General features: G+C 47.6%; 1 protein-coding gene across 3 annotated transcripts in view; it reads right to left on the reverse strand.

The window, feature by feature from the left end:
* Ldlrad3 (low density lipoprotein receptor class A domain containing 3) overlaps positions 1–27126 on the reverse strand; it is a 243748-nt gene that overhangs the window by 101597 nt on the left and 115025 nt on the right. For 2 of the 3 annotated variants that reach the window (XM_052723119.1, XM_052723116.1), the window contains exons 3-4: positions 25114–25239; positions 9837–9971 (exon numbers count right to left, since the gene is read on the reverse strand). In XM_052723119.1, the coding sequence (XP_052579079.1) occupies positions 9837–9971; positions 25114–25239 (261 nt within the window). The remainder of the gene's footprint in view (positions 1–9836; positions 9972–25113; positions 25240–27126) is intronic. The other variant, XM_052723118.1, reaches the window with a different exon arrangement.

Genomic DNA, 27126 nt, shown 5'->3' on the forward strand with positions numbered 1-27126 from the left:
GCAGCAGCTCAGCAGATTATCACTGTGGGTAAGAGACCAGGAAGCAATTACTGCCATGAGTGCAGAATCGGTCTGATTTGCTTCCAAATGAGGGGTGTTTCAGAAATCTTCAAACTCCTGCTGCAGTGGTTAAAGGAAGGACAATTCGGATGCAAACACTCAATTACCACGAAGAAAAGCCCACGGTACAGAAAAGCGGCAATCAGCCGCTCCCAGCCTCCTTCTGTTTCTTCCAATGAAGTCAGCATTTTCTGTCTTTCCCAGCCCAGCTGGGATTTCAAATTCTTAAATTAAAAGCAGAAGGGGGGGAAAAAACCGGCTTTCTTATTATTCCTCTTGCTAAATGGACCTCCAGCAGTCTTCATCCAACTAAAGCTGAGTGAAATCTTTTTTTTTTTTTTTTTTTTTTTTTTTTGGTTTTTCGAGACAGGGTTTCTCTGTGTAGCTTTGCGCCTTTCCTGGAACTCACTTGGTAGTCCAGGCTGGCCTCGAACTCACAGAGATCCGCCTGGCTCTGCCTCCCGAGTGCTGGGATTAAAGGCGTGCGCCACCACCGCCCGGCTGAGTGAAATCTTTAAGGGATGACTTTTCCTTAGGACCCCTTGAAGGAAGTTCTTGACATCACTGGATAGCCACAGTCTTAGGACAAACAACATCCACCCATCAAATCCCAGGTTGTGTGACACTCTGGGTCATATATTAACCTAGATTTTTCTTCGTAGCGATCTCTTTGCCATCCCTACTTAGAAGAAGTAGGCTAAAATGAGCAGCTCCCCCATCCCAAGCTCTCTACTACATGTCTAGTAGTTATCTTTAGTGGCTCTGTCGCTTGGATGTGTTTAGTGACAGACAGCAAAGGTCTTCCAAACCATACATGCTTTTTCCTCTCAATGATGCGGACTGGTGCGCGGCTTGAGGCCGTAAAACAGAAAGCAAGCACAACTGGCCAGTTCCTCACAGAGCCTCCAGTCCACCAAACTACTGTCCCTGCAGTGGTCCACACAGCCCACCTTCCTTCTTGATGGCCTCGTTCACTTTGTCACTATGCCTTGTTGATTCAGATTTTACTTCCTCCCTAAAAATAGTGGCTCAACTACTCTCACTGTTAACACCCTCACATGATAGTTAAATCTTGACTACCAATCTGACGGTCTAAGGGACAGTGAGAATTCCCACAGCATACCACTGGGCATGCCTATGAGGGCATTTCTAGAGAGGACTAGATCATGAGAGCTCTGAGCTAACCAGGTTGAACAGTGAGACCGTGAGGGTGCAGGTGGGGGTGAGGGTGCAGGTGGGGGTGCAGGTGGGGTGAAGGTGCATGTGGGGGTGGGGGTTAATTGGAGAAAGTGTGCCTCCAGTAGCATGCCTGTGAAAGGTGTAACTTCGCTCTGTTCTGTCATCCTTCTGTTTCCTGCTGCCATGAAGTGAACAGCCTCAGGCCCACACACTTCTACCAGGGTGACAGATACTCTAGCCTACCTCAAGCCCACACAACCATTTTCTCTGTTTTCATTTTGGGGTGAGGTTCTAGTAGTCTGGAGACTACTGAAATGCAAGGAACTGTCTTAGGGTTTCTATTGCCGCAATGAAACACCATGACCAAAAAGCAAGTTGGGAGGAAAGGGTTATTCGGCTTACATTTCCACATCACTGTTCATCACCAAAAGAAATCAGGGCAGGAACTCAAGCAGGGCAGGAACTCAGAGGCAGGAGCTGATGCAGAGACCATGGAGGGGTACTGCTTCTGACTTGCTCCTCATGGCTTGTTCAGCCTGCTTTTTTATAGAACCCATGACTACCAGCCCAGAGATGGTATCACTCACAATGGGTTGAACACTCCCCCACCAATCACTAATTAAGAAAATGCCTCACAGATGGATCTTATGGAAGCATTTTCTCAATTGAGGTTTGCTGTGGATATCGTTCTATATAAACAAAACACTGATTGGCCAGTGGCCAGGCAGGAAGTATAGGCAGGACAAGGAGAGAGGAGAATTCTGGGAAGTAGAAGGCAGAGGAAGGAGACACTGCCAGCCGCTGCCATGACAAGCAGCATGTGAAGATGCCGGTAAGCCATGAGCCACGTGGCAAGGTATAGATTTATAGAAATGGATTAATTTAAGATATAAGAACAGTTAGCAAGAAGCCTGGCACGGCCATACAGTTTGTAAGCAATATAAGTCTCTGTGTTTACTTGGTTGGGTCTGAGCAGCTGTGGTACTGGCAGGTGAGAGAGATTTGTCCTGACTGTGGGCCAGGCAGGAAAACTCAAGTTACAGAGGTTCCTTCCTTTCAGGTGACTCTAGCTTGTGTCAAGTTGACCTAAGACTGGCCAGCACAGGAACCCTGCACTTTAGTAAGCACACTGCATGCCTTGGGTCTCCTTATGTCAGTCAACATTCCACTGGTCAAAGAAAGCCTGAGACTCATGAGCAGAGGCATTTTCTTTGGCCATTCATTCTGCCAGTACAGTGAAAGGGTCTCAGAGAGCAAAGAATTGAGAATGGTAATCCAATCCACTGCACAGTAGACAGCAGAGCGGGCCCATGGGGGAAGACCACATTCTAAAGTTCAACATTAGCTAAGTAACAATTCTTTCCATAGACCATAAATGTTTGTAAAAAAGCACAGAATCCACAGAGTTAGCAGTGGTAGCTGGATATGGTGACCAGATGCCACCAAGACACTTTCTCCTTGGTTCTATCAACTAGCCATAAACATATTCCCTATAAGCACAGGCTCCAGTAATGTATCAGGGCCCCACAAAGACAGATTGACTAAGGCATTGTCAGCGTGACAGAGCCTACACTTACCTCAGTGGAAAGCTTTGGTTGGGGAATCATCTCGATTATAATGGCCTGTGAACATGTCTGTGGGAATTGTCTTAATTGTTCACTGATACAGGAAGGCTCAGCCCACTGTGGGTGGCACCATCCTTAGGCACGTGATCCTAGGCTATATAAGAAAGCTAGGTAAGCATGAGCCAGAGAACAAGCCAGAGAGGGAACCAGCAAGCAGCATGCCTCCTGTCCTGGTTTACCTGAAAGATGGACTTGGAAATATAAGATGAAATAAAATAAACCCTTTCTTCTGCTAAGCTGTACTTATCGCAGTGACAGAAAAGAAACTAGAATAGGCCTAGAGGGGGTAAGAAAACAAGAGGGGAGTGGCCTTGTGCAGAGGTTCCACCTCCACCAACTCCAGTTCCAGAGCCACTTGGGGACAGAGCTAAGGAGCTAGGAGCTAAGGGGGGTACAGGTATAGGAAACGAGTCTCTTGAAATACAGGTTGAGAGGTATCCTTCAAACCCATCATGGCCGTACCACCCTCCACAGAGGCAGACCAGCTCTCTCCCCAGAGGGTTCTTCTCAGTAGCTCCAGGCCCTCCCCTGTCTCCCTTGGGTCATGTTACTTGGTCTGTCCACTTTGATGGCTCTCCAGCCCTTCACATCTGTTACCAGTTCTGGTGTCCCATAAAGGGTGTGGCTGTGTGTTAGTGAGGGGCCACTTCTGCAGGAGCCGGGTAGGACTGTCATAACAGTAGCACTGACTTGTGGGTGAGGTGTTCAACAGTAGAAATCTACTGTGGCACAGTGTGGGAAACTAGAAACCCAAAGTTAAGGTGCTGGAGAAGGGGCTCCCTCTGAAGGCTGTGAGGACAGTCTGCTCCACGTCCTTCTCCTGGCTTCTGGTTTCTTGGCCATCTCTGCTGTAAGCACCCTCCTCTTCCGCTTTCATGTCCTGCAACGTTCTCCCTGTGTGCATGTCTGACACCTAAATTCCCTTACTATAAGGACACTAGTCATATCAGAGGCCCACCCTAACCTAAAGGGACCTCATCCTAACTAATTATATCTTCAATGATCCTATTCTTAAATATGGCCATAGTCCATGGAACTGCAGGCAGGGTCTGGATTTTGAAAAATGAATTTTGAGGAGAAAAAGCCATAATTCAACAAGAGAGCAAGATCCCAGTATGCTTGCAGGCCTGGAACCTGACAGGTTCCCCATCACATATCGACTGAGAGAAATGTGCAAGTTGTGAAATGCTAACACTCAAATTCCAAGCTCCATCTCTCTCTCTCTCTCTCTCTCTCTCTCTCTCTCTCTCTCTCTCTCTCTCTCTCTCTCTCACCTTCCCTGATGTATGCATGTACACATCACACACCCACACATGCACACACGCACACACACACACACACACACACACACACACACACACACACACACACACCACCTGCAGAAGAAACAGCACAAAGCTGTCATTGCTGGCTTCTGGTGAGGTGCCAAGCCTCAAACAGCCTTCCATTCTCCTGAAGCCTTATCACCAGGGCACAGCAAGAAAATAAAGATGCTCTGCCAGGTGTGAAACTCGCCCACTAGCTCCTTGCTGGGGTGTCTCCCTAGGCAGAACTCACCTCAAAAATGCTATAGGGGGTGGGAAGCCCAGCAGCGAGGTACTCCTTTACTGAGTAGACACGTGAGCACCAAGAGGAGGAACATTCCCATTTCACAGTTCTTCCTCCTCTTTTAGCTCACTGCACTTGGAGCGAGACTGCTTCCTGGAGTTCTAGAGTACCACAAGATAGAGGTGACAGGGGGGTGGGGGTGGGCAGGGTGAGGAGCAAGTCTCTACGCAAGTTCACACCTCAGTTCCCTACTTGCTTGCATACACACTTGGCCTACATAGTCTTTAGCTCTTCATCCAGAAGGAGGGGGCAAGAGGTCAGGCTCCTGGGATGAGGGTGGGGTTGTGAGAACAGAGCAGGACAACATAAGGAGGATGTAGACAAAGGTCCCTGAGGCCAAGCTTGAATTCCAGCATGGGCAGTTCCTATAAAGTCCTGTGTGGGCCCCTTTCAAAACTGATCACCAAGACCTGGGACTAGAACACTAATCACAAGAGTCTCCTTGAGAGGGACTCTGTGTACAAGGTATCTAACACCTTGGGGTCCCCTGCAAGGCTACAACTGAGGTTTCACAGGGGAGGCTCCCCCTCCAGCCTCACTTCTGAGCTCAGCTGCTGGTAGACATCAGTTCCTTGCTGGCTTTAGGCTAGAGTCCTGCCCAGCTCCCTGCCACAGGAGCCTCTGCAGTTGCAGCTGACAACATGGAAAAGGCTTTCACCAGAGAAAGCAAGACCGAGTAAGAGGGAAGGGGCGCTCATGACCTAAGCCTGGAAATGGAACCCCGCCACGTTCCTGCATTTCTCTCGTTAAAAGCAGGTTCTAATTTGTACATCCGTTCACACAGCATTATTCACAAGAGTCAAAAGGTGGGAGTGTCCCAAGTGTTTACTGAGAGAGAAATCAAATGTGGTATATCAATGAAAAGGAACATTATTCGGCCTTTAAAAGGAAGGAAACAGCCATCCATGCTATAAAATAGATGAACCTTGATGACATGCTAAATGAACTAAGTGGTCACAAAAAGGACAAATGTCATGTGATTCTACTTATACAAACACCTGAAACTACCAAGTTAATCAAGAGAGAGTAGAAAAGTGGTTACCAGGGTTATGGGCTGGAGTAGAGAACGTTGTTTTCCCTTTGTTTCTTAAATACGCTCAGAATTTCAAGATGTAAAAGTCCTAGCAATTGGTTTCATAATGGAAAAGTAATTTCTGCCACTGAACTTTAAAAAGTTAAAGTACTTTTCAAAAGTTAAGATAGTAAATTTTAAGCAATTTTTTAAAGGGGGGGAGAGAGAGAGAGAACAAGAGAAAGGGAAGAGACAGAGAAAGAGAGAAGGAACTAGCCAAACAATCCAGATCATTTACAAAAAGGTGGGATTACACACAGGCATGAGTGTCAGGAAGTGCCATCAGTGAGACACCAAAGCCACATTCTGGTAGCATTTTCAAGGTCATTAGCATGGTGTTCACCGCTGCTACATCTAAGATACACAGCATCCTAGTTCCAAAGCATAGGATAGCCACAGTGAGGCTGTCCCAAAGCTATCCTTCAGAAAGGATCTTCTGCAGGAGACGGTGCAGATCAGTGAAGCCCTGATAAACTCTGAGCCCACCACAAAGTCTCTTAATGCATCACACACAGCATGCTGCAACACACTCCCACAGTCTCCCCTGGGTCCCAGGTCCTAGCAGACTGTGTTGATGGTTTCAGAGAGGATCCACAGTGGATGGAGGCTGATTTCCACCTACTCAGATTAGGAGGAAAGCTTTTTGAACAACTCATGTCCTTGCCTTTAAGCCAGTTTTATTCACGTCTTCCAAATAAACACGTTAAAACCTCTCTTTCTTTTCTCACATCAACTGAAAGCAAAGGACTTTTCAAAGGCTAGGGAGCCCAGGGGGTGAGCTCACATGTAGAGACGCTGAGCTGAGTACCTGGCGCACTGAAAAGCGCTGAGAATCCCATGAGGCATGAGTGTACATTCTGTCCAGTGAAGAAGCCTTTGAGATGCTTTAGGAAGACACTGCATGGAGCCCTGTCTCTCAACAGCCCAGTACAGGGAAGATTTCTCACAGGACTGGCATCCATTAGGCATGCAGCAAAGTTAGCAAGCAGTTCCCATTTAGAGGCTACAAAGTGGACCCCTGAATACTACACTGTCATTTGATGCAGGGAGAGAGACACCTCAGGAGGGATGTAGAAACACAGGCTGACCAATGGGACTCACCTCTAAGACTTACTCATATCTTGTGCTTACTTTGGGACACAATCCTTAAGATGGAATGGCAGAAACTTTCCTAGTGAACACATGACATCAGTACTTCTCGTGACTTTAATAAACTGCGGGTACTTTCATTCACACACCGAAACAAAGACACGGTGTGATACCACAGAGTGCAAGATAAGCACAGGTAACCACACAGAGATTTTTTTCCTCACTTGTCAACACTTATGGACCCCATTATGGGTGAGGCACTGGGCTACTAGTTAGGACGCCTGGGATTGGAAAGGCAAAAGGGACACACCTTCCATACCTTGGTAGCTAGGAAAGATTCCCAGCACAATGGTCACCTCACATGGAGGTGTTACTCATCCCCTGATGTCATTTAGGTACTTAGAAGGAAAGACAGCTCTATGTGCAGTGTCCCTCAAAAGTTAGGTCACTGTGTATTTGTCTGTCACCAAACCTTTTTCCTTTCTCTTTTCCTGTATGGTTTTTTTTTTTTTTTTTGGGTGGGGGGAGGATTGTACCAACATGGTTCAAAGTCTTTAGTTTGATACTGAGTGACTTCACACATGTCCTGGGGGAGGCAGGGTGTCTTAATTACTTTTCTACTGCTATGACAAAATGCTCTGACCAAAGCTACTTAAGAGAGAAAGGTTTGTTTTGGCTCACAGTCCCAGAGGGACAGAATCCACCACGGTAGACTGACAGTCAAAACGAACCACAACAGCCATCATGTCCGAAGCCAAAGGCAAAGCTTGGGTGCACCATCAACTATTTCTCAAATCTTTGTGTCTGTGGGAGTGAAACAGAAAAAAAGAAGCGGAATTTAACAGGACTAACTTCAGCCAGATAGCCGAGGGGTCACCAGTCATTCCTCTGAGGGATAAACAATAACTCAGTCAGTAAAACCGTACAGGAAACTGGAGAAGGGGTTTTCCAACATGACCACCCAGTAGAACGCAAAACAATGGCCCAGACAAATCAGTATCCCTCACTCAAAGCTTCGATCTGAAGTTCTTTTCATGAAAACACTCAGGCACAAGTGAGGCTAAGATACATAAGAACACCAGAAACTAGGCAAGAAAGTCTTCACAGGAAAATATCCTCCACACCTCCTGTCAGGTTATTTACTCAGCTCGGTGACTGCCATTCCCCGTTGGCATTTGACACTGGCTCTACCTCAACATGTTTTCCTTTATAAAAATTTGACTTTGTGAAGGATAGCCACACATAGTAATTTAAAATTTCTTAGGTAAATGGTGAGCTCAAACTCTCTCTGAGGTTAGGGCTAGGTCAGAGCAGTTGCTCTAAGATTTGGGCATTAGAACCACCCAGCACGGTATTAAAATACAACCTGATTGTTCGTTCTGCAGTGGGGCCCAAGGGCCTGCATTCCAGGAGTCCCCACACGTGGCAGTGGCTGTGGCGGCTGGCTGCACACGTATTCTTACTGTAGCACCGATGAAGAACACACCCAAGCAGCAAGTTTTCCATAAAAGAACCTTCCACTTCTACTACCACTCGCCCCGCTGAGCCCTTCCTGCAGATTCTGGCAAGGCTCGGTCTGATGCATGTTTTACCTTCTCTATGGCCCTCAGTCCTACAGACTTTGGAGGTCCTAATTCCTGCTCGGTCCACATCCCACTGGTGATGTGAGGATGGCTCATTTGCTCACTCATTCGTGCACTTATAATGACATAATAAACAGCAACCAAAATAAAAGCGAGGACCTTGAAAATAACCTCTATTTGTCCTCCAGGAACTTTCCCTACCTATGTCCACCTCCAAACATACTACAAGCAGTTAAACCTCGCTTGTCTTGTAGTTTTATTAAATCTACAAACATGCCCACTCAGGAGAACATGGAAAAACAAATGAGCTCCACCAATAAGCAACAATCTGGGTGAACTGTAGTCACATAACACTATTAATGGAGAGAAGGAGAGATCACATACAAATAGAGCCAATTTGTAACATTAGAAACACTTGTTCTTCAGAATATCTTAAAACAGATGCACACTTAAAAAGCTTTGTACTTTGTTGTCATCACTGAAGAAACACATGTTGGGAGCTGGGGATGCAGTTCAGTTGGTAGAATATTTGCTTAGCATGCGTGAAGCCCAGGGTTGCGTCCCCAGCACCAAGGAAAACCAGGCACAGTGAGTGGCTTATGCCTGTAATCCCAGAACCAGGGACACGAGGAGAAAAGTTCCAGGTCACTCTTGGGTATGCAGTAAGTTCTGAGGACAGCCTTGGTATACGAGAGAGAGAGAGAGAGAGAGAGAGAGAGAGAGAGAGAGAGAGAGAGAGAGAGAGAGAGACAGAGAGACAGAGAGACAGAGAGAGAGACAGAATGAGCACTCAAGGGAGAGAAGGAAGGAAGGAAGGAAGGAAGGAAGGAAGGAAGGAAGGAAGGAAGGAAGGAAGGACATGTTCACTGAATGAGATCCCGTGAGTCTTGACAGGAAGGAGGGACCTTATCTTTCAGTGTCCTTCCTCTCCCAGCTTTCAGCTGCAGCCTTCAGTTTCCACAAAAACTCCCAAGTCAAGAGTGTTTCTATGCACGGGCAATCCACACAAGAGGGAACCAAGCAGTGAGCAGACGCCAGGGGGCGCTGGGGGCGCTAGTGCACCTCACAATCAGACACACAGATGACAGCGTTTGGGAAGGCGATCATTTCCTGACTACTAAGTTAACGAAAATGAGAAGAAAAAAAAGCAAAAACCAGAGCAACTGTGAATGTGACTGAGCTGTCAGGGGAGAACTGACAGGCACAGCAGCGAAACCAAAGAGAAAATTTCAGCCAGCTGTGTGGAGAAATGTGGTCATGACTGGTGCAGGCATCTCATTCTGCAGAATTCATCCTAAAGAGGGACGGAGGGAAATGACTCACATGACTCTCAACAACACTACAACACAGAAAACCACAGCAAAGCAATTCGGTAGGCTTGTAATACAACCAAGGACGACCATAGAAGAAACGCATATATAGTGTTCAACATATGAAGGATACCAAAGTCAAAACGGCAGGCACAATGGCTTCGAGACTAACAACACTCAGGATGAAGGCGAGTACAAATGTCACCACAGCTGCTCTTAGGAAGAGGATGTGGCTGCTCGTCTCTTCCCTCCCACGTCTGACCTCTGTGTCCAATCACCTTTTTTTTGGGGGGGGGGGAGCAGCACCCACCTAGGGAACTCTCGCAGCTCTCCTCATCACTGTTGTCTTGGCAGTTATTCTGTCCGTCGCAGATGAAGCTCTTGTCAATGCACAGGCCGTTCCTGCAGTGGTAGCGGGCGGTGGAGCAGAGCAGTGGGTTTGCTGCTGTGGGGAGAGAACACAGTGGATCACCAGGGAGCCCAGCTTATCCCCGAGGACCCAGGAGACTTCTCTAGTCAGAGGAGCAGCAGGGTCAGGTTATATGCATAGTCCATCCCAGAGACTGGCCAGCCTATGACCTGGACAAGATAAGCTTTATTCTGTCCCCTTCTAAACCCCTCTCCAGGTCACTGTTATGGTGTCCTGTGACCACACCAACATAGCCAGAGGTCAAAGCCTCCTCTAAACAGTCAACCCTATGTTGAATCTGAGGCAGAGTTTAGAACTCATGGACTTTATTTGTGGAGTCTACAGGGGATGGCTGGTGACAGGAGAACAGCAGAGGCAGAAGCAGCAGTCAACTTGGGGACCTTCTGCCTCTAAGGAAGGGACCAGCTTGTGGTGGTATTTTACTTGTACTGAAATGTGATTTTAATTGTATGTTAATAAATAAAGTTGCCTGGGGGTCAGAGCTATTAGAGCCATAGCAAGTGCGTGGCGGCGGTGGCGCATGCCTTTAAAGACCTGGAGGGCGGTACATACAGGCAGTGACGAGGCAGTCACATGTTTGGGTTTACAACCAATGAGAAGACAGAACAGCTAGAGTATATAAAGACATACACACAGGAAGTAGGTCCCTTTCGGAGAGCTCTCTTGGCTGAAGAGGATCCCTGAATCAGGAAGGGTGAGGCTCTTAGCTCTGACCTCTTGGCTTTCTTCTCTGAATTGGCTCTGTGTTTCTTATTTAATAAGACCGTTGGTTACATCTACACCAGCTGATGAGATTCATGAGCTATGAGCAGTTCTTACATCTTCTCCCTCCTTCGAGCTTTAAAAAATAGTGTGTGTGTGTGTGTGTATCTGTCTGTCCTTGTTATGTGCGTGTGCTTCTGTGTATGTGCATGTGGGCAGAGTCCTGAGGTCAATAGCAGGCGTCTTCCTTAGTTGCTCTCCACCTTATTTTTGAGGCAGGGTCTCGCACTGGAACTGGAGCTTATCGATTAGCTAGATGGGTGAGGCAGCAAGTTCAGGAGTTCTTCCTGTCTCTACTCCATCCCCACTTCACAGGGCTGAGAACACAGATCAGCAACCACGCACACAAGTGAGTGGATGCTGCAGATCTGCTTAGGTTGCTATGCTCGTGTGGAAAGTACTTCACTAACTGAACTATTGCCACAGTCCCTCTGATGCCTTGTCTGTAGATCAGACTCTTCATTCTTCCGGGCCTACTAGCATAGCGACAGCCTTCATTTCTTCCTGAATTTATGCAGGGACTCTCTCTTGAGTAGCACCTCCCTGGGGCACCTGTTCAAGGCCCTTACAGGGACCTTAAAAGAAATCACAGTGCTGGGCATCAGGAAAGGGATGCCAACTGCACAATATGAGGCAGACACAAAACTAGTGAAGAGCACGGACCCAATCTCCCTAGGAAAATAGTATTTCTACAATAGTTTGTCTTGCTTCCCCATTCCATGCATGACAATGGGGACAAGGCCCTGTTTCCAATCAGTGATGTGGCTGAGTAGAAATGTTTCTAGTTGCTGTGTGTGGTGGCTCACACCTTCAATTCAATTCTAATACTCCAGGGCCAAAGGCAGGTGGGTCTCTGGGTCTCTGTGAGTTCAAGGCAAGCGGGTCTATATAGTAGACCTTATTTAAAAACAAACAAACAAACAATAACTAATCCCAACCCTCAGCTCCTTTCTCTGTAGTGAGGATCAGCTCCATAATCTTATGAGATCCAGTGGAAACAGCAATGTGTGGCCCAATGCTCTAAAATTATTAAAAGCACACATGGACAAGTGCAGAGGGTGACCAGGTGTGCTGTTCTTCTAGGCTAAACAGCAATGTTCTGAGGCTGCGGCAGTAGCAGGCCCATTGCGTCAGTCCTGCATTAATTTCAGCATCATAAGAGACTGACAAGAAACGTCCACATCTGACATGATGCAGAGTGCTAGGATTAAAAGTGTGAGCCACCAAACACAGCTACTAGAGCATTTCTACTCAGCCACTGATTGAAAACACGGTCCTGGGCCGAGTCTTGTCCTCATTTCCTTGCAAGGGACAGGGAAATAAGGCAGACTGCTAGAGATGGACTGATTTTCTGTGAGGCTGTTTATGTGTGGTTCACTAGCTGAGTCATCTAGCTATGTCCTAGACGCCCAGTGTGTATGGCCTAGAGAAGGAAGGACAGTGGTGATGATGATGATGATGATGATGTGGGGTTGTCATGGACCTCTAGGAAGGAACTAAGCCTGTACCTAGACTGCATGTGGCAAGAACAGAACCAGAGAGGCACCAGGCCCGGCCCTAAGGCTCTGTGTAGTCTAAGCCAAGTCAGGCCCGATGCCTCTCGGTGGTCCTGGACTGGAGGGTGTATGCTCCACTCCTCCCAAGCTTCGTTTAAAAACTCAGACACCATAGCTTTGTGGACTCGGTCAACTTCCATGCTTATAAAAACCTGAAGCATGACAAGATTGTTTTTGCCTTTTCATTCAAGGGGGAAAGTCTAATTTGAAAGGTCAGAGGAACTAGGGGCATGGGGTAAGCTGGAGATCTGGGTTCTAAGGATAAGGGACCAGTGTAAAATCAAACAACAGTCATCCAGCCTGATAAGGGAAGAGTTAATGATTTAAATCACTGTGGGCCAGAGAACGGCTCAAGTTAATCAAGCTGGAACCATGGTCTGACTACAGCCAAAACCCAAATGGGGGAATCCAAAACCACAAATCACATTTGGTTTTTGTCCATGGCAAATCTTCAAACCCAGCCTTCTGCTCATCAGCATCTCAGCACAGTGGCCTTCAGCTTCTCTACACCCTGGAAGGTCATGACTATGCAGTTAAAACATCAATACCAATCAACTCACTCAAACAGCCTGGAAGGATAGGCTGACTGGTCCAGGAGGTGGGTGAGGCAAGCTCACATCAACCTCCTGGAGACACTGTGTGTGGAGACACTGTGAGGGTGTCAGTCTCAGAGGCTTTCAAACTTTCCCAAGGAAAAACAGTCTCTGTCTTGTGTGTGACTGCTTATCTGTGCACAGGCACACTATAGGTCTGCATATGCTTCTATGTGTGTGTTTGAAAAATAAGACATAGGTTAATTTTAATGAGTTCAACCAACAGGACCAGCACCAGAATATATAAAGAACTAACTTTGACAACAAAAGGCAAAAGTCAGCAAGGCAGAAAAACAGACAAAGGACACAGAAAGCATTTCCCATAAAAGGGTCTGCTAAATGGTCAGTAAAACCTTGCCAATGTGTGTAACAAAGCATCAGACTGGCCCTAAGGTCCTAAAGCATAGGTTGTTGATGATGATGTGGAGGGGGAGGCTCTCTCCTGGACTCTGAAAGGGAAGCAGTTGGTGGGCCCACGTTGGAGATCAGTTTATTAATAGCTAGTAATTCCATCTCCTGCGCGAAAGAGACCCTAAAACAAACAAAAAATGTATACTGAAGCCACTATCAGAAAAAAAAAATAGAATTGACCCAAATATCAGATAGAGTTATAACAATGAAACAGTCTACAACCTAAATTAGGTTTTCCTGTAAAGGACCACTTACAGTTACATAACTGAAGTTTGTTAGCCATTTGATTTCATCTATATTGTGATGTCTTCACTTGGCTATTATACCGATAATTCATAAACAAAGGACACTGCTGTCTTCTAACAAAACTTTATTTACAAAAGCAAATAGTGGGCCATAGAGTGTCAATAGCTGTTGTACAGCATGGAAAAGTAAATAAACTGGTGTGAGGATAGATACATATCACAAATAGAATAGCAAATAAGAAAAGCAAGGAACTAAAGATATGTACAGTGCTACACTGCTGCCATAAAGTTACTCATGCAAAAGAACTCTACTTACTATTAAGGGATTTAAAAAAATGTATGCTGATGAATAAAAACATAGTAATGAATATCACCAAGTTCAGGGCTGTGGATGCCTCTGGAGAGAGGAAAGAAGGGTAGGAGCCCAGAGGGTCCCACCAGAGATGCCGAATTATATCTGGCAAAATTGTTTTTAAAATTCTGAAGCAAAGCAGGAAGTAAAGAATGCTTTTGAGACAATACAGGGAACATATAACATATAATAGCCAAGTGAAGACATCACTGTAGTTTACGTTCCTTCTCACGATGGTTAAAAGACTTCCCTGGGGCCAAGATGACAGTGCAGTGGAGTCAGGGGAGTGCAGAGCTTGCCCTGCCCTGTGAGCTCGAGGATCTGCGTTCAAATCCCCAACACCCACAATGGGCAACACATGTCTGTAACTCCAGCAGTGGGGAGGGCAGAGACAAGCGGGTCCTGGAACTCACTGCCAGGTGATCTAGCCAATCAGGGCACCCCAGGCTCATGAGAGACTTTGTCTTAAAAACAAAACAAATGACAGATGGTACCTGGGGAGGAACAACATCAGTGTTGTCCAGTGGCCTCCACATGTCCACATGCAGGTGCCCACATGTACATATGCTCATGAACATACACACAAATAAAACAAAATTATAAAAGATTTCGCTAAAAATTCTTAATCCAGTCTGATAGGAATACTCTTGGCCAACATCTCCTATCTTTGGGGTTATCAGGCATAAGACTGGCCCACAAGACACAGCTGTTCAGGATCCACAGACACACCTGTCACCCTAGGAGTCCTCCTATCCCAAGACTCTTCCTTACATTTAGTCCACTGTAGCTCCAGGAGCCACAGAAACTTGAGTCCACTCCTGCAGGGCAGAGAAACAGGGCAGTGAAACACAGGATAGGGAAAAGACACACCCCAAAGCCAGCAGTAAGCGGGCCAAAACACACATGGCTACGGTGTGCCTAGAAAATGCCAGAAGCCTGAGAGGGGCCTCAAGCTTCCACCTCCCCTGGTGTTGTCTGTGTCTCTGTTGATACAGGTCCTGACAAGCCTGGCCTTCCAGCTCCCGAAGACAGGGCAAACTAGAGGGAGCAAGCTGGAGTCCATTTGCCACCCTGTAGACAAACTAACCACAAGCAAGAAAGTCAACGAATACAGGAGGGGACGGAAAAGAAAAAATAAATGAATAAAGTTAAAAGCTACTCCAAGAATTCCAGATGGAGAAAATCGTTCAAACGAGACTAGAAAGTTACAAAAGTGGAAGCCAAAGGCATCCTATTGCACAGCCCAGTCAAAAAAAATGTTCTTTAGAACTACCCTGAGTGGCTATCAAAAAGGGTAGATGTTGCCCTCTGAATGGGTGAGACATTTGATTGGCTTGATCTGTTTGGGAGGCATCCAGGCAGTGGGACCGGGTCCTGTGCTCATTGCATGAGTTGGCTGTTTGAAACCTGGGGCCTATGCAGGATCACTTGGCTCGGCCTAGGAGGAGGGGACTGGACCTACCTGGACTGAGTCTACCAGGTTGATCTCAGTCCGCGGGGGAGGCTTTGCCCTGGAGGAGGTGGGAATGGGGGGTGGTCTGGGGGGAAGGTGAGGGGGGCCGGAGTGGGGAGAACAAGGGAATCCATGGCTGATATGTAGAACTGAATTGTATTGCAAAATAAAAATAAAAATAAAAAAAAAATACTTGTTCAAAGAAAAAAAAAAAGGGTAGATGTTGGCAGAGCTGAGATACAGCCCAGTCTCAGAGAAAATGCCTGTCATTGATGGTACACAAGCCATCAACGTGCAGTCTCTAGGCAGACAAGTTCACCAGGGAAGCAGATCTTCCCCAGAGCTGCAGAAAACTCAAGGTTTTTTCCATGTCTTTGTGGACTCTGCAGCGATTACTGTGCCTGGCACAAATACTGAACTGCTAGCTCACAGACGGAGCAGGAGACAGTGTGTCCTACAGGATGTGATGTTGTGGTATCTTTGAGCAATACTTAATGTACCCCAAATGTTTGTGCTGTCTTCATCCTTTCTAAGGCTTACCAGCCATTGACTAATGTGGGATTTTACTCAGTTAACTACAGAAAGGAATACTGTGTCTTGTGGTATCTATTTCACTGGAAATGGAGAAAAACTGTTTGTGGCAATCAGCTTAACTGATAGAATCGCCAGCTCAGAAGTCCCTTGGGAATTATTATCATAAAAACACTGGGCCCTGATGGTTGGCTTCCTAGTCCACACTACATAAGAAATAGAGTGACTCTTTCTTGACAGAGGGAGGGAACAGGTTCAGAGAGGAGTTAAGGAATCTGGCTGCCCCATTTTGGCCACACTGAACAGAGTGGATGGACCACAGGGACTCTGCAGTCATCCAAAAGCAACTGACTGGCCATCTGTCTCCAGCAGGACTTAGGAAATGTCCTCTTTAGTTCATTTAAAGCCTCTGCCACTTCAAAAGGTTCACATGTAAATTGTCACAGCTCCCATCCGAAGGTGGCTGCTACTCACTTCCTAACCTTATGGCCTCTGTAGGGACCCTTTCTCCCCAGTCCCAATTTCCTTGTGAAGTTTATAGTTGGGACAGATGGAGCATGCTGAGACATCCTCATCTCTAGAATGGGATCTATGGTCTCCACAAACCAGGGATGCTAACCACCATCTTGTGGCACATGGTTCCTCCTAGCCTCACGCATTGCTCGCTCTGTAGCTTGGAATATGCTCACAGTTTGCCTGGGGTTTGTCTGCCAATAACCACAAGCTTTTATGCTCCTTTCCATCTGCTAACAGAGCCTGTCCAGCACCCAGGCTATCGGGCTTTGGTTCAGCAGTCCTCACTTCCACACTCCCACCGGACATGGCTATGTACACCCACATTCTGCAAAGAGAATCTCCAAAGGAAGAGCCGTTACTCCCGGCAAACAAGCCGGAGGTAAAGAGTGCTCCATCTCACCTGCCTTCCCACCTCTACAGTTCCAGGCATGGTAGGTTTGAAAAGCCCTTCAGAGGCAGTGTGGCCATTGGCAGGCTGCAGATATATGATTTGGGCAGTCTGTTTAATTCTGCTTCATAAAGATTTCCTGCACATGGATGCCTCTTGTCCAGTACTCAAAGCCAATTCCACAACTTCAGCCTTCGCTTTCCTGTGGATGGTTCCCTCAACACCCTTTCTAGTGAAGCCCTCGGCTTGAATCCTTCCTCACCTCAAACTGCACACCTAATAGCAGCACCCTCTTCACATCTCTGCACCCCAACTTTTCTCTCATTCTGTGGTAATTCTTTCCTTTAAAGACACCACCAAGTTCCAGTCCCCCAGGCATTAGCCCTGGATGACCCTTTCTGTCTCCCTACCCTGCACAGGCTCAGCACCAGCTGTTTATTATAAAATAAACCCCAAGATCTTGATTTTCCGTCATGTTTCCAGCCTACAAATCCAGCCAGACATCTTGCTGCAGTATTTAAAAGTGAGGGTGTGAAGTATCACTGGGCTCAAATTTCAGCTCATCCACTCAACAGCCATATGACACGGAGAGAACTATTCGAATCCTCTAGCTCTCGATTGCCTCATCTGCAATGTGACGATAGAGACAGTGCCTGAGTATTAAGTTTATGAAGATTAAATCAGCCACCCTAGTCTGTGACCTAGAAGTGCTTGGTATGTGCACACCTGTCATAATTATTGTTGATGGGAGATAGTGCTGTAACAGTTGAGTTCACGCTTGTATTTATGCCACCTGAGTTAGTATTTCAACTTTGCCACTTGTCAAGTATATAACCATGACAAGTTACTGAACCTTGCCTTGTCACCATTTCACCCATGAGGGCACCCATGTAAAACACGGCCTCTCTGTAGAGGTGCCACATACAGCAAGGGTTCACCAACTCCCAGCAAAAGGGGTTCAATATGTCCTGGAAATAGCATAGTACAGCTTTTAGCCCTCACCTTGAAATATCCTATGGGACTGTATTTTAAGTAGTACCAATCCTCTGAGGCTCATCTTCCCCCAAATCTCCATGATGAGCCTCGAGGGAAGTGATCTCCCCCATCCCTGACTCCCACAGCACTCCCAACACCAGCTCTGCATTGTCGTTAACTGTGGATGAAGATTCTCATCTCCCTTGGGTCAAGGATGTCAGCGTCTGGAGTTGACACATCCCTGCATCCACTGCGGCACCCCAAATGGTGTCTGGCATTGGAGACTAGAAAAAAAAGGATGCGAATCTGCAAGACAATAGGAACTGGGGCTAATGTGCCAGGCAAGACCTGTATCTACTGTCTGCGAGCACATGGGCAAACTAAAGAGGGTGAAGAGCTCTGCATGGTGAGAACCTATCTATTCTGACTGCAGTGGGAAGGACTGCTGTCCAAGTCTCCCTATCGTCCTCATTCAGCCCTTTGATTAGTTCCTTGACTCAGTCACTCAGAAATCACTCACTGACTATTGCCTCTAAGTAAAGCACCCTGGTAGGCACACAGAATAAACTGCAGCCGAGGCCTTCTTCATAAAAAGCTAACCCTAGATGGGTAACAAGAGAGCAGAGCGTAAGATAAAGCCTGAGAAGTCTTGCTTAACACATGCTAAGGCTGAGCTTGACAACATGTTTGGCACTGGGAACACAGCTGTGGGCCACACAATCCACGTCCCCTCGCGACTGTCACAATGAAGCAGAGGAAGCGGCACTGAACATGGAGAAGAGCGAATTAGTGGGTGTGCAGGTGTGGGGAGAAGCAGGTGGTCACAGGGTGCTCAGGGTCACCCCTCTGATGTGCCGTTTGAAGAAGGCCAAGGATAGAGTGCAACAGTGACCCAGCATAGCCTTGACGAGCCAGGTACACCTCCAAGAAAGTAGGCTCTACAGAGTCTTTAAGGAGACGCAAGGACATCACTTTGGAGCACTGGGGGAGCGCCCCCCACTGTGACTTTCAGCTCCCACAGTCTAAATATAGAGGAGGGGCTGACTCCTCCAGGTTTACTCAGGGGCTGACTGAAGAGACAAAAGGAAAGTCAAACTGACCTGGATGTAGACAGACAATAGACACAGGCCAGCTCTGCAGGGCTCTGGGAGGCTCTATGAACAGACACACAGCCTGGCTAACGCGTCCTGCCTCACTTGGGGGACAGGCAGCAAGCCTTCATCTGTGGGACAAATGCAGTCCAGGACATGGTGTCATTTATGTATTTATTTTAGACCCAACTGCCCTGAAAGCATCAGTAGAAGCATACCACAGATATCATTTAATCTAAGTTTTATAACCTATAATACACACTGCTAAAAGATATGGATGATAACAAAACCACATTACCACTATTCTCAGACCTTAAACATTAGCAAAGATGCTTTAATATCAGCAAATATCACATCACAATTCAAGGTATCAATTATCTCAACATTCTTTAAACAATGGTTTTATTGAGAGTCAGGAGAAAACATACTCCGCACATGGCACGGGGTTGACTCCTCTCTGAAGCCTCCCAGTTTACAGGTCCCCCTTTCTCCATGCTTCCTCTCAGAATTACTTCTGGATAAGCTGGGTCCTGAAGATTCTCCCACACCCGGAATCTGACCCTCTGCCTCTGTACACTATTATGGACAGATTCCTCTAAACTTCAATTTCTAGAAATTGAATGGTCAGATTTCGAGGCTCATTTAGATGCAGCTGGGATTGTTTTGGCAAAACCACGTCAATCTGATAATGTCTGCTTCAGTGGCACCATACAGAAGGCATAAAGTATCTGGTTGTCTCTTTAACTTTTTTAAAACCTTAGTAGTTTTTTTTTTAAGTCTTATTATTTTTACTTTGTGTATGTTTGCCTGCATGTATGTCTGTGAACATGTTTGCCTGGTGAGCTGCAGAGGCCAGAAGGGGGTATCAGATTCCCTGGAACTGGAGTTACAAAAGGTTGAGACATTGTAAGGGTGCCGGGAACTGAACCTGGGTCCCGTGCAAAAGGAACAAGTGTCCTTGCTGAGCCATCTCCCCCGTACCCCAGGGGTCTCTCTATGATGCTGAGCCATCCCACCCCCCACCCCCACCCCAGGGGTCTCTCTATGACGCTGAGTCATCCCCCACCCCCACTCCAGGGGTCTCTCTATAATGCTGAGCCATCCCCCACCCCCACCCCAGGGGTCTCTATGATGCTGAGCCATCCCCCACCCCCACCCCAGGGGTCTCTCTATGATGCTGAGCCATACCCCCACTCCTGCCCCAGGGGTCTCTCTATGATGCTGAGCCATCCCCCACCCCCACCCCAGGGGTCTCTCTATGATGCTGAGCCATACCCCCACTCCTGCCCCAGGGGTCTCTCTATGATGCTGAGCCATCCCTCCACTCCCACCCCAGGGGTCTCTCTATGATGCTGAGTCATCCCTCCACTCCCACCCCAGGGGTCTCTCTATGATGCTGAGCTATACCCCCACTCCTGCCCCAGGGGTCTCTCTATGATGCTGAGCCATCCCCGAGCCCACCCGAGGTCTCTCTATGATGCTGCTTGGTTTCATTTATGGGAGATTCCTGAGCAGGTCAGAGGCAGGAACCATGTATCATGCAGGCTCTTCCATAGGCAGCTTTACATAGTTGGCCGGGACAGGTATAGAACCACCTTAATATTCTGAAAAGTAATTGGAACACAGCCACTGGGGAAGAAGGCCGGAATTTAAATTATTCACAAAATGGTGGTGAGTTTACAATTTTCCCTTTGCCTCTTACGATCTTTAGGCCCCTGAAAAGATGACCCCACCATGTTGAAGAGAGAGAAGCAGATGGGTGTGTACCATTCTTCTTAGGTGGATCCCCACACTGCACCTGTGTGCACTGTCCTGATCATGGAGCCCCACGCTGCACCTGTGTGCACTGTCCTGATCATGGAACCCCACACTGCACCTGTGTGCACTGTCCTAATCATGGAGCCCCACGCTGCACCTGTGTGCACTGTCCTGATCATGGAACCCCACACTGCACCTGTGTGCACTGTCCTGATCATGGAACCCCACACTGCACCTGTGTGCACTGTCCTGATCATGGAGCCCCACGCTGCACCTGTGTGCACTGTCCTGATCATGGAACCCCACACTGCACCTGTGTGCACTGTCCTGATCATGGATCCCCACGCTGCACCTGTGTGCACTGTCCTGATCATGGAGCCCCACGCTGCACCTGTGTGCACTGTCCTGATCATGGAACCCCATGCTGCACCTGTGTGCACTGTCCTGATCATGGATCCCCACGCTGCACCTGTGTGCACTGTCCTGATCATGGAACCCCACACTGCACCTGTGTGCACTGTCCTGATCATGGATCCCCACGCTGCACCTGTGTGCACTGTCCTGATCATGGAGCCCCACGCTGCACCTGTGTGCACTGTCCTGATCATGGAACCCCACACTGCACCTGTGTGCACTGTCCTGATCATGGAGCCCCACGCTGCACCTGTGTGCACTGTCCTAATCATGGAGCCCCACGCTGCACCTGTGTGCACTGTCCTGATCATGGAACCCCACACTGCACCTGTGTGCACTGTCCTGATCATGGATCCCCACGCTGCAGCTGTGTGCACTGTACTAATCATGGAGCCCCACGCTGCACCTGTGTGCACTGTCCTGATCATGGAGCCCCACGCTGCAGCTGTGTGCACTGTCCTGATCATGGAGCCCCACGCTGCAGCTGTGTGCACTGTCCTGATCATGGAGCCCCACGCTGCACCTGTGTGCACTGTCCTGATCATGGATCCCCACGCTGCACCTGTGTGCACTGTCCTGATCATGGAGCCCCACACTGACCTGTGTGCACTGTACTAATCATGGAACCCCACGCTGCACCTGTGTGCACTGTCCTAATCATGGAACCCCACACTGCACCTGTGTGCACTGTCCTAATCATGGAGCCCCACGCTGCACCTGTGTGCACTGTCCTGATCATGGAGCCCCACGCTGCACCTGTGTGCACTGTCCTAATCATGGAGCCCCACGCTGCACCTGTGTGCACTGTCCTGATCATGGAGCCCCACGCTGCACCTGTGTGCACTGTCCTGATCATGGAACCCCACACTGCACCTGTGTGCACTGTCCTGATCATGGATCCCCACGCTGCAGCTGTGTGCACTGTACTAATCATGGAGCCCCACGCTGCACCTGTGTGCACTGTCCTAATCATGGAGCCCCACGCTGCACCTGTGTGCACTGTCCTGATCATGGAGCCCCACGCTGCACCTGTGTGCACTGCCCTAATCCACACAAAGACGTTGAGAATGAACTCAGACCACTGGATGCACACGGTCTGCTTCCACCAGCACAGCCCATAACCAAGTAGTAGGAATATGTCTATTAGGACATTTGCCTACTAAGGCAAAAATGTACGTATTCTCTCTCCAGAATTTACTTAAGATCCTCGCATCAGACAAAACAAAGAAAATGCCAGAACAGAAACTGAAATTAGATGTCATACAGAGAATCAGGAAAATCTCAACACATGTGGGAAAAGACAGCAACCAGATAGATACTAACATGAAGGTGCCAGGTATTGGAACTGTGTGATCCAAATGTAACACATCTCTTACACTCTAATAAGCAGCCACAAAGACATTGGAAACAAATGGAAAAACAGAAAGTCAGCAAAGAAACAAGAGACAGAAAAAAACCAAAAGGAAATTTTAGAAACAGAAAACTGTAATAACACATTAAACAAAGCGAAAGCGCCGTAGCTGGCTAGCAGGGGGATGAGCAGAGACGGCAAAGGGAGGAACGGGCGACCGAAGACAGGTGAACGGAAAGTATCCCTCTGATCAACAGGGAGCAAAATGACTGATAAAAAGGGAACAGAGCCTCGGGGACTCATGAGACAGAGGCTGGAAATCCGATGCTCCTGTCACCTGGATCTTGTAAGGAAAGAGGCCAGCGCTGGAAGACATTTGAAGAAATGGTAGCCGAAAATGTAGTAAGTGTGCCAAAAATCAAAACCTAGACTCAGAAAACCCTAAACAGGATAACGTCAAAGAAATCGACCTGCAGATGCCCAAAACCAAAATGTGAATGCTCAGAACCAAAGACAAAATGCTCTTAGAAGCAGCCAGAGGAGAGATGCAGGATGTGCAGGTGAACGAACTGAGTGACTGTGACTTTCCCACCGGAAACTAGAGAGGCCCAAGGAAGTGCCACATTTAAAGTCCTCAGAGAAAGGACTGTCAGCCCCCAACCACACACCATAAAAATGCTTTTAGGAAGGAGGGGGAGACAGACATCCCTGGCTGAGTGAAAACACAGAGCGTGTGTCATCTGCAACCCTGCTCTAAACAGCACTGCTGAGCAGGACAGACGGCTCAGCAGTTACGAGCACATACTTTTCTCTTCCATAGGACCTGAGCTTGGTTCCCAACACCCACAGTGGGCAGCTCACACCCCAATTGTAACTCAGTGGAGGTACACTCAAATGTAACTCAGGAGATTTGATTGCTTCTGACCTCCACAGTCATCTTGTGTATACACAGACACACACAGACACACACACACACACACACACACACACACACACACACACACACACACACACACACTTAAAAAGAAAATAAAATCTTCCAAAAAAGCATCTCTGGAGGAAGTTCTTTAGACATAAGGGAACGACACCAGAGGACCCTCACAGGCATGAGGGAAGAGCAGCTGAAGCCCCGCCCATCTGAATGAACACTGCATCTTCTTCTCTGGAGCCCTTTAGAGCTGAAAATTTAAAACAAAAATCAAACACTGTCTTCTGGGAGTTTTAATGACTGAAGAGTTACCTCTATAACATGAAGAGACTACCAGAACCAGGTTTCTGTATCCCACTTGGAGTGGGGTAATGTTGACTCAAGTCCAGAAAGGCCCAGTGGTAGGTGAGGACTCCCTCAGCCCGACCTGTCAGTCCTGGAAAGCTCTGTACAGATTCTCACCTGGGGTTTTCACAACCACTGGTGGTTATTACAAGCATCCACCAAGCAACAAGGTTTCAAGATAGAGATGTGTACTCAACTCTATCATTCTTCCATGAGTTATATTCTTTGATTACAAAATAGTAACTTTCTTCAGTCAGCTATCTGATGAATCTACAACAAGTGGTGGATAAATGTATGATGGTTTTTTAAATAAAACCAGTCTTCAAGGCAGCAAGGCAGGACACTGGATCATAATTTTACAAAGGGAGATGAGAGGACAACATGGCTTACACTGCCCTCTGCTATAATCTGGAATGGATATCATTTACTCACTTCAGGATTAAAGGCCGGTATCCCACATGTAAATCTTACAGGGCAAGCAATAAGGATGGCTCAGTTGAGTGTGCATCCCAGATGTGTCAGACATGTCTTTACTGTCATTGGATTAACTGTATGTGTACACACACACACACACACACACACACACACACACACACACACACACACACCCTTCCTCCCCCTTAGGTCATTACATTCCAGGACAGCAGGGAGCTGAGAACTTGACCTTTCCTACCCTGACACTGCAGTATGTGAAGTCACTCTGGCCCCAAAAACACTAGAAAAGACTCCATGTATTTAGACCAAGGAAGGGTTAAACCCAGCAGCAAGACTGCGAAGAGGCAAAGTGAGCTAGAGTGAATATGTAAACGTGTGTGTGTCTGTATGTTTGTGTATTGATATGGAATATTACAGGTCAAAAACACGGTGGTCATACGATAATTTTAACTCTATACTATCTGAAATTTTTTTCAAGAATTTATATTCAAAGAATCTATTTTTTTTTTTAAGTGTATGAGTGATTTGCCTGCATGTATGTATGTGACTACATGCATGCCTGGTGCCCTTGGAGTTCTTAGCCACATCTCTTAGGACTGGAGTTAGGGAGAGCTGTGAGACACTGTGTGGAAGCTGGGAACTGAACCTGGGGCCTCTGCAAGAGCAACAAGTGCTCTTAACTGCTGAGCCAACTCTCCAACTCTCATAGAATATAACGAACAAATCAAAGTTTTTAAAGCATTCAAAGGGGAGCAAGCAAGTACAAAAACATGGGGTGTTGAGACGGTCAACCAGATGAGGTATAAAGGAGCTATGTGGCCCTGGAAAAGCCAATGCATCTCTCTAGTTCAGGCTCCTCATCTGGGCGTCTGCAGAGGGACTGTGACCTGATCAGACGCAGTGGACTTACTATGGCCCTCCACAAGCAGTGCGTGAGAATTAACAGGCACGTGCCCAGAAGTACTAAAGAAGGTGATGTAACGAAGGATGGTCAGGACCAGCCCAGCTGGCAGGAGAGACAGAGGTCACCGTGCCCAAGTTCCCAGGACTTACTGCAGTTCTCCTCGTCGCTGCCATCAGGACAGTCTTCAAAGCCATTGCAGCGGAAGCGGCCGATGATACAGTGGATGCCACTGGCACAGGGGAAGAAGGTGGGGCCACATTTTGACTTCGCTTTGGCTGCAGGAGGAAAAGACACACAGAGGTCTATCAGGGGATGAAGTTCTCGGGCCACAGCCTCCTGACCCCACTTATTCTAAACGTACGAATGAGTCCTTTCAGGTTTAGCATGACGTTCCCAAGGACATGTTACCATCCTCACTGGCAAATCCCCAGTCCGCATGGACACCTACATGCAGCATTTTCTAGAGCTGCCAATCAACACTGCTTCAGAAGTCCTTAAAGGAACCTGGGAGATGGCTCTGTCAGTAAAATGCTTGCCATGCAAGCATGAGGACCTGATTTTGATCCTCAGAAACTATACAAAAAACCTGACTGTAGCCGGGAGGTGGTGGCGCATGCCATTAATCCCAGCACTCAGGAGGCAGAGCCAGGTGGATCTCTGTGAGTTCGAGGCCAGCCTGGTCTACAGAGTGAGTTTCAGGACAGGTACCAAAACTACAATGAGAAACCCTGTCTCGAAAAAAAAATGAAAGAAAGAAAGAACAACCTGAATCCACATGGTGGCATGTACCTGCAGTGTCAGCACTGGGTAAGAACAGATAGGTGAACCCCTGGTGCTCAGGGGCCAGCCAGCCTAGCCTAATTGCCAAGTCCCAGATCCCAGCAAGAGACCCTGTCTCAAAAACAAGGTGGATAGCTCCTGAAGAACAACAACTGAAGTTGACCTCTGACCTCCATGCTCCAACACACAAACACAACACGTACCCACATACACACATAAACACCCCATGTACAAATGAAGTCTTAGAGGAGGCGAGGCAGAGGCTGCATACTGTAGCAGGTGTAAAACAGAGGAATGGATAGGTGAGTGGGTGAGTGGATGGGTGGTAGATAAAGAGCTAGACGGTGGACACAGAGCTTGCTTCTTTAGAAGCCGAAGAGCCAGTCAAAATTCATTCCCTGGATATCAGAGCAATTGGTGGCATTTAGCGAGTCCTTGCCACACTAGGCAGGGTGCCAAGACCTTTGCATAGATTTTCTCATTTAATTTACCCAGTAGCCACTCAATGGGACAGCGTGCAGAAAAGCGCATGTGACACTCTCAGGGCTGTACCTTTCCAGAGACCTGCTTGCAAGGTCATATCTTGCTTGGCTGGAAATACGGTTGGGAATGTGGTTTGCGAAACGTGTGGGGACATCCTACCTCCATGAGAGCTTACACAAACTGTCCAGTTTAGTTTGTGCTAACATTTGCATTTCTTTTGAGTCTGGAGTCCAGGAACATATGAGGCAGTGGATGCTTGTGATGGTGAACAGTGACTGTCAACTTGACAGGATCTAGAATTGCCCAGGAGATAAGCCTCTGGCATGTCTGTGAGGAAGCACCTAGATTAGAGTAAGCAAGGTGGGAAAACCTAGGACAAAAGCAAAGACAAGGGGAGCTGTGCACTGGAAATCACCTCCGCTTGCTGACTGCAGAGGCAATGTGATCAGCTGCCACAGGCTCCTGCCGCCATGATTTCCCACCACGAGGAGCAGTACCTTGCAACTGTGAGGCGTTCCTTAAGCTGCTTTGGTCAGGGTATTACCCCACAGCAGCAGGAAAGGAAACTAAGACAGAGCCCAGGTGATCAGCCCTTGACAAGAACTGGGTGCCAAGTCTGAAATGAGCTTGCCCGGTGGGCACTTCACACATGCTGTTGAAACCCAGATGAACAGGGTGCACCTTGTAGGCGTGCTCTAAGAGAGAACTCTGGGAAGCCAAGGCTTGGGCCTCTCTGGGTACCACTGCCATCATGTTTTGCCTATTATTGAATTTGCATTGCACCCTTTTGAGGTCATGAACCACAGTCCTGGAGATGACCATTTGCCGATGACCATTTGGAGTGTCCTAGGAAATGATGACCCTGGGAGAGTCTTGAGGAGTCCTGACATAGACAGGTA

Source organism: Peromyscus californicus, unplaced genomic scaffold (genome assembly GCF_007827085.1).
Source record: "Peromyscus californicus insignis strain IS unplaced genomic scaffold, ASM782708v3 Scaffold_7__1_contigs__length_154581171, whole genome shotgun sequence".
Classification (NCBI taxonomy): Eukaryota; Metazoa; Chordata; class Mammalia; order Rodentia; family Cricetidae; genus Peromyscus; species Peromyscus californicus.